The sequence below is a fragment of the Bison bison genome, unplaced genomic scaffold, assembly GCF_000754665.1.
Source record: "Bison bison bison isolate TAMUID 2011002044 unplaced genomic scaffold, Bison_UMD1.0 scf7180017863325, whole genome shotgun sequence".
Classification (NCBI taxonomy): Eukaryota; Metazoa; Chordata; class Mammalia; order Artiodactyla; family Bovidae; genus Bison; species Bison bison.
This window is the reverse complement of record NW_011493897.1, coordinates 1,110,489-1,123,541: the sequence shown is the minus strand read 5'-3', so window position 1 is coordinate 1,123,541 and position 13,053 is coordinate 1,110,489. Positions and strand designations below refer to the sequence as shown.

Sequence of the window (13,053 nt, the reverse complement as noted above, 5' to 3'; positions counted from 1 at the left end):
TCTACTTATAAAGATGCCAGACCCACATTTTTGGACCTCTTTTAACCTTAATTATCTCTTTACAAGGTTCTATCTCCAAATAGTCATAAGGCTTCAACATATGAATTTTGGGAGTGAAACAATTGAGTCCATAACAGACGGGGAGTCTAAAGCTTGAAGTAGAAAAAGTATCAAGGGTGAAGTGTTAGTTGCTCAGTTGTGCCCAACTCTGGGACCCCATGGACTTCAGCTCACCAGGCTCCTCTGTCCATGGGATTTTCCAGGCAAGGATACTGGAGTGAGTTGCCATTTCCTTCTGCAGGGGATCTTCCCGACCCAGAGATCGAAGCCAGGTCTCTTGCACTGCAGGCAGATGCTTTACTGTCTGAGCCATGAGGGAAGCCCAGGAGAAAATTGGGCGAGGGTGATAAGTCCAGGGAAAGTCTACTGCTTGTGGGAAAGCAGACAGAATGAGGAAAGGACCACAGAATTAGGGTGTTCTGGCAACTCAGAGCTGAGAGGAGTCAGAAGCACAGCTGTGTTCATATGGGGCAGTGACCTCAGAAGACAGAGCTGCGCATGGACCACTCTGTACACCTCGATCCGGGGCCAGAAACCAGGCTTGACCACTGGAGCTTTTTGTGTCATAGAATTTTATTAAAGTATGAGAGAGAGAGAGAGAGAGAGAGAAAGCTTCTGACGTAGACATCAGAAGGGAGCAGAAAGAATGCCCCCTTGCTAGTTTTTAGCAAGGTGTTTATGTCTGTTAGAAAGCTGTTAATCAGATAAGAGAGACACCTCAAGGCTGAGGGAGTTTCATCAGGCCCCTCTCCCACAATATGAGTTTTATCTCCCGGTCATAAAACAATTGATATGAATACTGGCTTGTTAAGCCATTATCAGCTCAAGGTTTGAGAAAAGAAGAAAAAAGTTAGTCTTAGGCAGAAGCATTTTGAAGAAAGGCAGATTCCAAAGCAAATACATAGTTTCATTAACGTAGCTTAAGAAAAACATTTCCATAAGAAAAATGCATTAGTTAGCTCAAGGCAGAATCAGGTGTAGTCAACACAGAATTAAAACGCGCCTCTTTTAATTTTGTGTAGAGAAGGAAAAAAACTGCCACTTGTAGTTTATCTCCTCCTGCCGCTTGGAGACCTCTGGCCTTCCTACCTGTTACCCTCTCAAATCCACAACAAGATTGTGTGAGTGAGGCAGGCAGTAATTAGGGAGAGTCACAGGGACCTGGTGTATCTCATGGTCAGTGTAAGTAAGTGTTTTGTACACCCGTGTTCTTGTACCTGTCCTGTCCGAGGCCATCTATGTATGGAGAAATCTGAGAGGACAGGATTGAAGACTTAGTACCATGTGTGGCTTAGTCCTCCCTAGTTCCTCCAGCTCTTTCACCTCTACTCTCATGTAGAGGTGCGAGGTCAGGTTGCACGTGAGGAGGATTAGTACAACAGCCATCCCTCCTACCACCCATGGAGCCCAACTCTGGTCCTGTCCTTCCTCTGCTTATAAGCCTTGCTTGGTCCATGCCTGAGTGCGTGCTAAGTCGCTTCAGTTGTGTCCGACTCTTTGCGACTCTATGGACTGTAGCCCGCCAGGCTCCTCTGTCCATGGGATTCTCCAGGCAAGAATACCAGAGTGGGTTGCCATGCCCTCCTCCAGGGAATCTTTCTGACCCAGGGATTGAACCAGGCATCTCTTACGACTCCTGCATTGGCAGGTGGATTCCTTAGCCACCATGGAAGCCCCTGCTTGGTCCCTGCTGACCACCAAACTAAGGCCAGATCCCTTGGACTGTTATTAGAGGCCTTTACAGCCTAACTTGTCACCCATGACTAAAGGATGTGTTGGCTGTTCTCCTGTTGGCTGTTCTTCAGTCGCTTTGGGTTTTAGCTCTTCTTTGACCATCCCCAAGAACTTTGCCACTTCCATGCCTGAGGTTCATACTATTCTTTGTGGCTAGAATATTGTTTTCCTACTTCTGTCCTATTGAAGTCCTACCCATCTGTTGTCAATATCTAAATCAAATCCTATGTAAGTTGCGAAGCTTTCCTTAATTTGTGTCATGTTGTAGGTCTCATAGCATTTATACTCTGCTCATAGTGGTTGCTCATTCTGTACTAAAACTTTTCTTCACCCCTATTTAACTATAAAGTCCATGAGGATAGAGGTAGTGTTTTACTTTATTCCTTTAACCTACTTAACAGTGTTTTGCATATCAGTTCAGTTCACTTCAGTTCAGTCACTCAGTCGTGTCCAACTCTGCGACCCCATGAACTGCAGCACACCAGGCCTCCTTGTCCATCACCAACTCCCGGAGTCCACCCAAACCCCACCCAAACCCATGTCCATTGTGTCGGTGATGCCATCCAACCATCTCATCCTCTGTCGTCCCCTTCTCCTCCTGCCCTCCATCTTTCCCAGCATCAGGGTCTTTTCCAATGAGTCAGCTCTCCACATCAGTTAGCCAAAATATTGGAGTTTCAGCTTCAACATCAGTCCCTCTAATGAACACCCAGGACTGATCTCCTTTAGGATGGACTGGTTGGATCTCCTTGCAGTCCAAGGGACTCTCAAGAGTCTTCTCCAACACCACAGTTTAAAAGCATCAATTCTTCGGCGCTCAGCTTTCTTTATAGTCCAACTCTCACATCCATACATGACCACTGGAAAAACCATAGCCTTGACTAGATGGACCTTTGCTGGTAAAGTAATGTCTCTGCTTTTTAATATGCTGTCTAGGTTGGTCATAGCTTTTCTTCCAAGGAGCAAGCATCTTTTAATTTCATGCATGCAATCACCATCCGCAGTATGAGGCAACTATTTGTGGCATGGACAAATGAAATCAGATTTGGGGCAATATGTCTTCTTGATGTTCAGTAGAATTTTGAGGGATCTTTGTTCATGATCCCAAAGAAGTTGCATGTACTCCAGGATGCTCATTGGAGAATCTAGTTGTTTGGCCTCAGACAGGAATGGAACTCAGGTTTCCACCCATCGGATGATGGAGGAAGAGAAATGGCCTCAACTCTTTTTTTAAAAAAATTATTTGTCTGTACTGGGTCTTTGTTGCTGCATGCGGCTTTCTCTAGTTGAGGTGAGTGGGAGCTACTCTTCATTGTGGTGCTTGGGTTTCTCATGGTGCTATCTTCTCTTGTCACAGCGCACAGGCTCCAAGGCAGGCAGGCTTCTGCAGTAGAGGCATCACAGCATGTGGAATCTTCCTGGACCAGGGGTTGAACCCCTGTCCCCTGCATTGGCAGGCAGATTCTTAACCACTGAACCATCAGGGAAGTCCCAACCTCAACTCTTAAGGTGGTTAGGTTTAGAGGGGCTGGAAAGGGTCCCCTCAGACTTAATTCACAGAACAAAGAGCCTGTGGGAGCTATTAAAGTTTGTTTTCATCTGCTGGATTCTGTTTGCCTGTGTCAGAACTAGAATGTGGTGGGAAGCAGAGGCAAAGGCTTTAGGTTGCCACACACTCCTGTGCTGCAGGTCAGGCGGAACCATGGGCAAAGCGCGATCCTGAGAACCTCTCCTAACCAGGCTGCTACCTTGGTTTCTCAAGTTGAGTAAAGGTGAGCTCAAGGTAGCTGTTAATAGTTCACCCAGCCTTGACATTCTTCTCTGACCCGTGAGGGTGTTATCCCAAGGCTGAGGGGGAGAGAAGGGGAGCTGGGAGCAGAAAGAGTTGTTTGGAGCATGAGCTTGTTAAACTCGCGGGGATTCTAAACATGCCCATGTTCCGGTTTCAGGCCTGGACTGAGCCAGTAGATCTGAGGTGGCGCCTAACTAAGCATCTGTTTTTATAAGTCTCTGTTAGTGATTCTGAGGGCCAGCTAGGATTGAGATTAAACATGTTAAGGTGATTGTGAGGATTAAATGAGATCATGTAGCATGCCTGAATATAGCATGGTGAGTTTTAAAGGGTAACATGATTTACTATTACTGGCATCACCTGATGGTCTATAGATTTGTGCTAACCACTAAGTAAATCTGTTCTGTCAGAGGAAACCAGCTGCTGCCTTTGGGCAGACAACTCCCAGGACTGAGGAGATGAATGAAGATCCTCTAATTCTTGCTGACTTCACTTTTCCAGGAGTTATCTTTTCCTTCCTTTCCTCCCTCAGAAAAATTTGCTCTTCCCTGACTTGTGTTTGATCTGATCTACAGCAGTTTGGGGATTCTGTTTTTTTAAACTTTTATTGGAGTATGGTTGATTTATAATGTCTTGTTTGTTTCAGGTGTATAGCAAAGTGAATCTTATATACATGTATATATAATATACATATCTGTTCTTATATATAAAATATCCATTATTTTATATATATATATATAATATCCATTCTTTTCCCATATAGGTTATTACAAAATATTGAGTGGAGTTCTTTGTGCTATACAGTAGGTCCTTATTAGTTATCTATTTTATATAAATGTATATATATATATATTTATATATAGCAGTGTGTATATGTCAGTCCCAATCTCCTTATTCATCACTTTCCCTCACTTTCCTCCTTTGGTAACCAAAAGTTTGACTTCAAGATCTGTGGGTCTGTTTCTGTTTTCAGGATTCTTTCATAAAATAATACCTGGAAACTAACAGGAGTTCGATAACTGCTTTAGAGCAGGAAGTAATTCGGAAAACCCTGTGTTTCCTTTTGTTTTGGGAGATGCTTTGTGTTCTTGTCAGGTTCCCACTGATCTGGAGATGCTCAAATATTTCTCAGGAGACAAGGGATTTTGATAAACTAAGTACCTTTAAAATCCCCTCACTTCTAGTCCTCCCCTGCACTGAATGGAAGTGGGGGCTTAGGAGCATTTACACCCATGGTATTTTTTTAACTGGACCTTTCCACTTACAGCAACTATCACGGAATGGAAGGCTTTCTGAGGTGCCAGTGACAAGGCAGCGGCTCTTCATTGCTGGGGATCCCACTGACCTGGGGATCAGTTGAAATGGAATCTCACTCTTTTCACAAACTAGCCTTGTCGGGGGAAGTCTTGCAGGTTCCAGACGCAAACACACAAACTGAGGGGAAAATGAGGCTTCCTGCTAGCCTTGGCCAGCTAAGCTGAACCCTTCTGGTGGTTTGAGTCTCACTTTTGTGGTCATGATCCTCTCAGGAGCAGCTCCTGCTCAGACTTGTGGCTCCACCCGGCCCTTCCGGGAGGGTGGGTGTTCCCCTGGGACCGGGAATGGGCCCATGTTGATGGCTGCCTGGACCTGGGAGACCTTTGCCTGCCTTGGCCTTGGAAGAGTCCCCTGGGTCCTACCAGATATTTCTCTCCTGTGGAAAATCACTGGATGGCTTCAGTTCTTTCTCTGGCCACCTTCCTAGGTCCTACCTGCCCTCCTCTGCTGTCATCACCTAGCCTTCCTAACTTCTAAGATGTACCTGCATTTTCTCCTTGACCATGGACATATTATTCCCTTTCCTGGTAGCAATGATCTAATCCTTTTAGAAGGTGGGGTCTAAAGGTACAATTAATAATTAAGTTTGATTAAAAAAAATGTCTTTGGCTCTTACCTGGAGTCTTTCCTACCTACCAGCTGGCACTTTGTTCTTCCCACAGACAAGCAACTTTGTTGCCAAGAATTAACTTTTCTCAGAGCTCAGAAATGGTTAGAGCTTTCTTTCATTTCCAGTGCTTTATTTTGGCTATTTAAACTGGGGAATAAAGCCGACTGAGGGTTTGATGGACTCTGGTTTCAGACGATTGCTCATATGATGTTGTAGAAATCCATGGGCCTTCACTAATTACATATCTATCTACCATAGGGCTCTGATTCCTGTATTCTCAGGAAGTGGAAGATGGGGGTGGGGGACTAAAGAAACAGGATCTTTTTTTTGTTGTTTTTTAAAAATCATTACCTTTACTTGTTTTTAATTTTTAAAAATTGAAGTATAGTGATTTACACTATTCTGTTTCAGGTGTACAGCATCCTGATTCAAAATTTTTATAGACTATACTCCACTTAATGGAGTAGGAAATGGTAATCCACTCTAGTATTTCTTGCATGGGGAATTCCACGGATGGAGGAGCCTGGCGGGCTACAGTCCATGGGGTCTCGAAGAGTCAGACATGACTGAGCAACTGAGCACGTACATACTCCATTTAAAGTTATTATAAAATATTGGCTATATTCCATGTGCTGCACAATATATCCTTGCAGCTAATTTATTTTATACACAGTAGTTTGTATCTCTGAATCCCTGACCCCTGTCTTGCCCCTCTCCCCTTCCCCCCCCACCACTGGTAACTACTAGTTTTTTATATCTGTGAGTCTATTTTTGTTTTGTTATATTCATTTTATTTTTTAGATTCCACATATAAGTGATAATGTATAGTATTTGTCTTTCTTGTCTGACTTATTCCACTAAGCATAGAACACTCCAGGTCCAGCCATGTTGTTGCAAAATTTCATTCTTTCTTGTGGCTAAGTAGTTTTTCATTGTATATATGTACCACATCTTCTTTATCTGTTCATCTGTCCGTGGACACTTGGGTTGCTTCTGTATCTTGGCTATTGTAAATAATAGTGCTATGAACATTGGGGTGTGTATCTTTTCAAATTAGTGTTCATTTTCTTTGGATATATACCCAGGAGTGGAGTTGCTGGGTCATATGATAATTCTATTTTTAATTTTTTGAGGACTCTTTGTACTGTCTTCCACGCACCCATTTACATTCCCACCAACAAACATATGAGGGTTTCCTTTTCTCCACATACTCATCAACACTTGTTAGTTGTGGTCTTTTTGATGACAGCCATTCTGATGAATGTGAGGGGATATCTCACTGTGGTTTTGATTTGCAAGAAAAGGAGGAAGAAACAGGAAACAGTACTTAAAAAAATTTATTTCTTAATTAGGGGATAATTGCTTTATACTGTTGTGTTGGTTTCTGCCATACATCAATGTGAATCAACCATAGGTATACATATATCCTGGAGAAGGCAATGGCACCCCACTCCAGTACTCTTGCCTGGAAAATCCCATGGACAGAGGAGCCTGCTGGGCTGCAGTCCTTGGGGTCACTAAGGGTCGGACATGACTGAGTGACTTCACTTTCACTTTTCACTTTCATGCATTGGAGAAGGAAATGGCAACCCACTCCAATGTTCTTGCCTGGAGGATCCCAGGGACGGGGGAGCCTGGTGGGCTGCCGTCTATGGGGTCGCACAGAGTCAGACACGACTGAAGCGACTTAGCAGCAGCAGCAGCAGCATACATATATCCCTTCCCTCTTGAGTCTCCCTCTCACCCCCGACCCCATCCCACTGTTCTCAGTTGTCACAGAGCACCAGGTTGAGCTCCCTGAATCAAACAGCGAATTCCCACTGGCTATCTACTTTACGTATGGTAATGTATCTGTTTCAATGCTACTGTCTCAATTCACCCCACCCTCTCCCTCCCCAGCTGTGGCCGCAAGTCTGTTCTCTGTCTGTGTCTCCACTGCTGCCCTACACGTAGGTTCATTAGTACCATTTTTCTAGATTCCATATATATGCATTAATATATGATATTTGAGGAAACAGCATGCTTGACTACAAAGGTCCTTCCTATCTCAGTCCCAGGTTCCAGAGTCCCAGGCAGCCTCATCATGGAGCAGTGACAGTTTTGCTAAAGTGACAGATCCCGGCCCTGCCTTAGGGGCCAGTGTAACACCAGGGTGTGGACCGGACCCACCAGGACTGGATCTGTACCAGAGCCCAGTCCTCTTGACTCCTGCTGAACCATCTCCACAAGATGGCAAAGGAGACAAATAGTTTCAGGGCTCTATGTTAGTCCAGGCTTTGGAGGTTTTGATTGGCTTTCTGCATTGATATAGTTGAAAGTGTTAAATATTTCATCAGTTTGAGGTGGGCACCAGCATTAATCCTTTAGTGGTTGAATTGTGGAAGGGCAAACAGGGTGGAAGGATGTAACCAGGGCTTGGAGCAGTGGCTGTTTCCCCATCAATGTGGTAGCGTTTCTATCAGCATTTTTATCATTGTGAACTGGCTCCAATTCTCTGGGCTTCAACCATAGATGTTGAAAAGAAACTCTGATCTTGAACACCTGACCCTTCAAAGACATAAGTGCAGATCAGAGTAATTACTCTCTGACTGTTTGAAACTTGAAACAAACAAACAAAACAACTTGAGATTTTGCCCAGAAACGCATTTGTGTCTCCTTTTATTTCAAACTTTCAGGTCTCTATTGTGATACAGGAAAGCTTTGCTTTTCTCCTCTCCCCAAACACTAGACTGTCCTGCTATCCAGGAGGTTTCACTTTCCATCCTTGAGAGAGTAGGATCCTGTGGTTGCCACTGCAGAATGTGAGATGGTTGAATTTTAGGGGTGGGTACCTTAGAAATGTGTGGCTTCCCTGGTGGCTTACTGGTAAAGAATCTGCCTGTGATGCAGGAGACTCTGGTTCAATCCCTGGGTTGGGAAGATCCCCTGGAGAAGGAAAAGGCAACCCACTCCAGTATTCTTGCTTGGGAAATCCCATGGACAGGGGAGCCTGGTGGGCTACAGTCCAGGGGGTTGCAAAGAGTTGGACATGACTTAATGACTAAACAACAACTTAATTACTTTTTAAAAATTAATTTAATTGGAGGCTAATTACTTTACAATATTGTAGTGGGTTTTGCCATACATTGACATGAATCAGCCATGGGTGTACATGTGTTCCCCATCCTGAACCCCTGCCTCACCTCCCTCCCCATCCCATCCCTCAGGGTCATCCCAGTGCACCAGCCCTGAGCACCCTGTCTCATGCATCAAACCTGGACTGGCGATCTGTTTCACATATGATAATATACATGTTTCAATGCCATTCTCTCAAATCATCCCACCCTCACCTTCTCCCACAGAGTCCAGAAGTCTGTTCTTTACATCTGTGTCTCTTTTGCTGTCTCTCATATAGGGTCATCGTTACCATCTTTCTAAATTCCTTATATATGTGTTAATATACTGTATTGGTGTTTTTCTTTTTGACTTCACTCTGTATAATAGGCTCCAGTTTCATCCACCTCATTAGAATGGAATCAAATGCATTCTTTTTAATAGCTGAGTAATATTCCATTGTGTATATGTACCACAGCATTCTTATACATTTGTCTGCCGATGGACATCTAGGTTGCTTCCATGTCCTGGCTATTGTAAACAGTGCTGTGATGAACGTTGGGGGTACACGTGTCTCTTTCAATTCTGGTTTCCTCAGTGTGTACACCCAGCAGTGGGATTGCTGGGTCGTATGGTGTCTATTTCCAGTTTTTAAAGGAATCTCCACACTGTTCTCCATAGTGGCTGTACTAGTTTGCATTCCCACTAACAGTGTAAGAGGGTTCCCTTTTCTCTGCACCCTCTCCAGCATTTATTGTTTAAACAATCAACTTTAGAAATGAACATTCATATGTTTATCACAAACAGCCTCATCTCTTGATGAAACATCTCATCTAATAGTCTTTATTTTGAATAATTATAAGGACATATTTAGAATTTTCTAAGATTTGGATGAAGATTCTCTATAATTACCTCCAAATTTCAGAGGATTTTCTTTCTTTTCCTTCAAGAGTTTGCAGGCCTATGAAATTGAGAGCTGATAGGAATCTAGGAGTAAGTTTGGACATAGATGTGGATTCAAGTTGGAAAATGGAATCGATGCTTGTGGGATAGATGATCAGCAGAAAGAGAAGCCAAAGGTCAGAGTCAGAGGGACCACACACAGATGCCTGTGTGTGAGAAGCCCCACTCTGGTGCTGTCCTCTTCTCCCCTAACTCCCTACTTCCCCCGTTTCCTCCCAAAGCAGCATCTTCCTGGTGGCTGGTCCTGATACAGTAGAGCAGCCAACACTCTCCCAAGTGTGGGTGGCAACCTTGGTGATTGTGTCTTCACTTTTTCTGCCTTTGGTCCTCAGTGGGGTGAGCTCAGCCTTACATTCTTGTTGGGCCCTTGTAAAACATTACTTGAAACACTGTTTCTTGTTTCCTTGGCTGCTTAGTCATCCACGCCCCTGGTGGCTTGTCTGCCAGACTCTGCAGAGACCAAGTGAGGTAGCCAAGGGGTCAGGCCATGGGAGGCTTTCTGCTGCGCGTGTACTGTGTGTCTCTGCGGGCTCGGAGGTCAGAGATGGCCATCTGGAAATGCCATGCGTGGCTTCTAGGAGCCTGGAGCACTTTGTTGTCTCTCCTTCACCCCCCACCTCCCCCATCCCATGCCCTGTGCAGTCTTCTGCTCCTGTCCTTCAGGAGAGACGGATGGTTTATTCTGAGTTACTGGTGAGGAGCTGTGACGAGGGGAACATCAGGGTTTGCCCAGCAGGCAGTTGACCCAGCAGAGTCTAGCCTCTGTTTTACACACACCAGCAGTTCTGGCCTCTGTTCTCAATCTCCTATGGGAAAAAAATTGCTTCCACCAGGAGGGGTTGGGAAACCCTGGAAGGAAATTTTGTTTTTAAATTTTATTGATGTATAGTTGATATACAATGTTGTGTTCATTTCTGCTGACAGCAAAGTGATTCACATATACATATTTTTCATATTCTTTTCCTTTATGGTTTATCACAGGATAGTGAATATAGCTTCCTGCGCCTGGCAGGAATCTTACACTTAATGACTGGGTGACGGGGCTCCAAGCTTTTACACTTTTCCTTTCCTCATCCTGTGGCCCAGGACCTCGATCCTACACGGGTGAAAGAAGTAGCAGGATGGGTGGAAAAGTAAGGGGCTTCAGGAGGGATAAACCTGACCTGGCAGCGGGAGCCCTCTCTCTGGGGGGGAATCCCTATTCCTCTCTGACTAGAACCTCACGGTCCTGGAAACCAACTTTTCTGTTTCCAATGTGTCAGCTCTAAGGTCTGGCTTCTCTGATTTTTAATTGCTTGAGGTCTTCCTTATCTTGTCCCATCTCATCACTCTGACTAATTCTTCAGGTCTTGGAAAAGTCATTTCTCTAGGAAGCAGTACTTTATTCTTCCCACCCCATTCCTTGCTCCCAAGACTCTGTTATATTCTCCCTTATCACTCTGTTCTCCCCTAGTAGATCATTCACCACATGTTTCTGTAAAAACATGTTCTCCCTGACACAAGAGGAGAAGTATAGATCTGTCTTGTCCACAGATTTATCTCCAGTGCCTTGAACTTGGCAAGCTCTTTGGATATTTAAATGAAGGTGGACTTGGATTTTCTTAAAAATTTTAGGTAATATATTTGGAACTAATTTCTTTTGGTCACAGGACAAAAGGGAATTTGGTTTTGGAACTACTGAAATTGAAGCATCTGTGTCCAGTACCTAGCTGAATACATGGGTCTGAAACTCAAGTGAAAGGTCATCTTTGGGGAGGAATAGATTTGGAAATCACTAGCAAGTCCTGGAAGGTGACCTCCCATACCCCAAATGTTGCTTCCTGAACAGCTGGGAGTGGTGTGATTAGAAGAAAAGATGTATAGGAGATGGAGTACAGATTTCTCACCCCAGTTAGACTCTTTCTCAAGGATTTACCTATTCGGTTTTCATCACAGAAATGGCCTCCACCTTCAACCCCCGAGAATGTAAGCTAACCAAACAGGAAGGGAATAGCTATGGCTTCTTCCTGCGAATTGAGAAGGACACTGACGGCCACCTGGTCCGGGTGATTGAGAAGGGTAGCCCAGCAGAGAAGGCGGGTCTCCAGGATGGAGACAGAGTTCTTAGGATCAATGGTGTCTTCGTGGACAAGGAAGAGCATATGCAGGTAAGTGGGACATTTGGAGTTCTTCGAGGATCTCTTTAGCCCCTATATCTCTGATGATTTTAGTTCTGGGTGTTAGTGGAGCTTTCCTGGATGCCACTGGTAGGGCAGGACACCTTTACACCTATACTCTGCCAGCTAATCAACTCTCCTATGATTAACCAAGAACTGTAAAAGTTATTCCTAGGTTTGAATAGTGTCAGGTCTAATGTGCATTGCATATTTGCTATGTGAAGGGGACTATACTAGGCAATTTCATATTCATTATTTTGTTAAATCATTGGCACAACCCATGAGGTACCATTTCACAGTTGAGGAAGTGGAAGCTCAGACACCTTAGCTTGCTAATGTGTTCACACAGTGAACATATGGGAGTGTCTGACCTCACCCCGATTCTATCTGCCTCTAAGTGGGTGCTCCTTTCACTGTACTATGCTGTCTCCATAGACTCAGGAGGACCTGCTGTGCTTCGGGGCAGTATTCATCCCGGGGAAGACCGGTCCTAGTAAAAGTTCCCTGGGATGGGCTTGGGCTGCACTCTAGAGTCTAGTGGTGCTAAAGGCCCAGCCCAATTTGTCCCTGGATCTTGGTGGAGCCCATGTGGAGATGGCTGGGGGATGATCTGCTGACTACTCGGATGTCAGGGGTCAGACGATAGAATCTCCAGAGTCAGATGGTGAGCACTGCTCTCTCACCCGCAACCCCAGTGGTTGATAGAGGGTAATTAGTGAAAGTTAATCTTTTTCTTTCTTCCTCTTAGGTTGTGGATCTGGTCAGAAAGAGTGGGAATTCAGTGACTTTACTAGTTCTGGATGGGGATTCCTACGAGAAAGCCATGAAAAAGCAAGTAGACTTGAAAGCGTTGGGTCAAAGTCAGGAGCCGAGTTTGAATGATAAGAAGGCGCCCTCTGTGATGAACGGAGGAGCACAGATGTGGATGCAGCCACGGCTCTGCTACCTAGTGAAGGAGGGGGGTAGCTATGGCTTCTCTCTGAAAACTGTCCAAGGTGAGCTTGAAGGTGGGGTGGGGACAAGCAGCCTTCTGGAAGAGAGAGATTGGTATCTGTTAATGACTTCGCTGACTAACTTGTCAATTGCTATGGAGATTCAACAGCAGCCTCTCTCCCCTTGGTCCTTCCTTTGTACAGCTGTGCAAAGAGGGATCAGGATGTTGGACAACAGCACTGTGGAGGGACACTGGGGGCTCCTGTCTCTCTGTGTTTGTTAAGCTGAGTCCTCAAGGCCAGAGGGTTAGAGGGTTGACGCTTCTTTGGGGGTAAAGATGGAGGAGAGAATGGAGAATAAGAGGCAAGAAAAAGGAGGTTCTCCATGAGCTACTT

The 13,053-nt window shown here is 44.8% G+C and overlaps 1 protein-coding gene across 2 annotated transcripts in view; it reads left to right on the top strand.

The window, feature by feature from the left end:
* Window positions 1-13,053, top strand: part of PDZK1 (PDZ domain containing 1) — a 63,546-nt gene that overhangs the window by 28,121 nt on the left and 22,372 nt on the right. For both annotated transcript variants that reach the window (XM_010833250.1, XM_010833249.1), the window contains exons 2-3: window positions 11,505-11,716; window positions 12,474-12,720. In XM_010833250.1, the coding sequence (XP_010831552.1) occupies window positions 11,507-11,716; window positions 12,474-12,720 (457 nt within the window). In that variant the 5' untranslated portion in view covers window positions 11,505-11,506. The remainder of the gene's footprint in view (window positions 1-11,504; window positions 11,717-12,473; window positions 12,721-13,053) is intronic.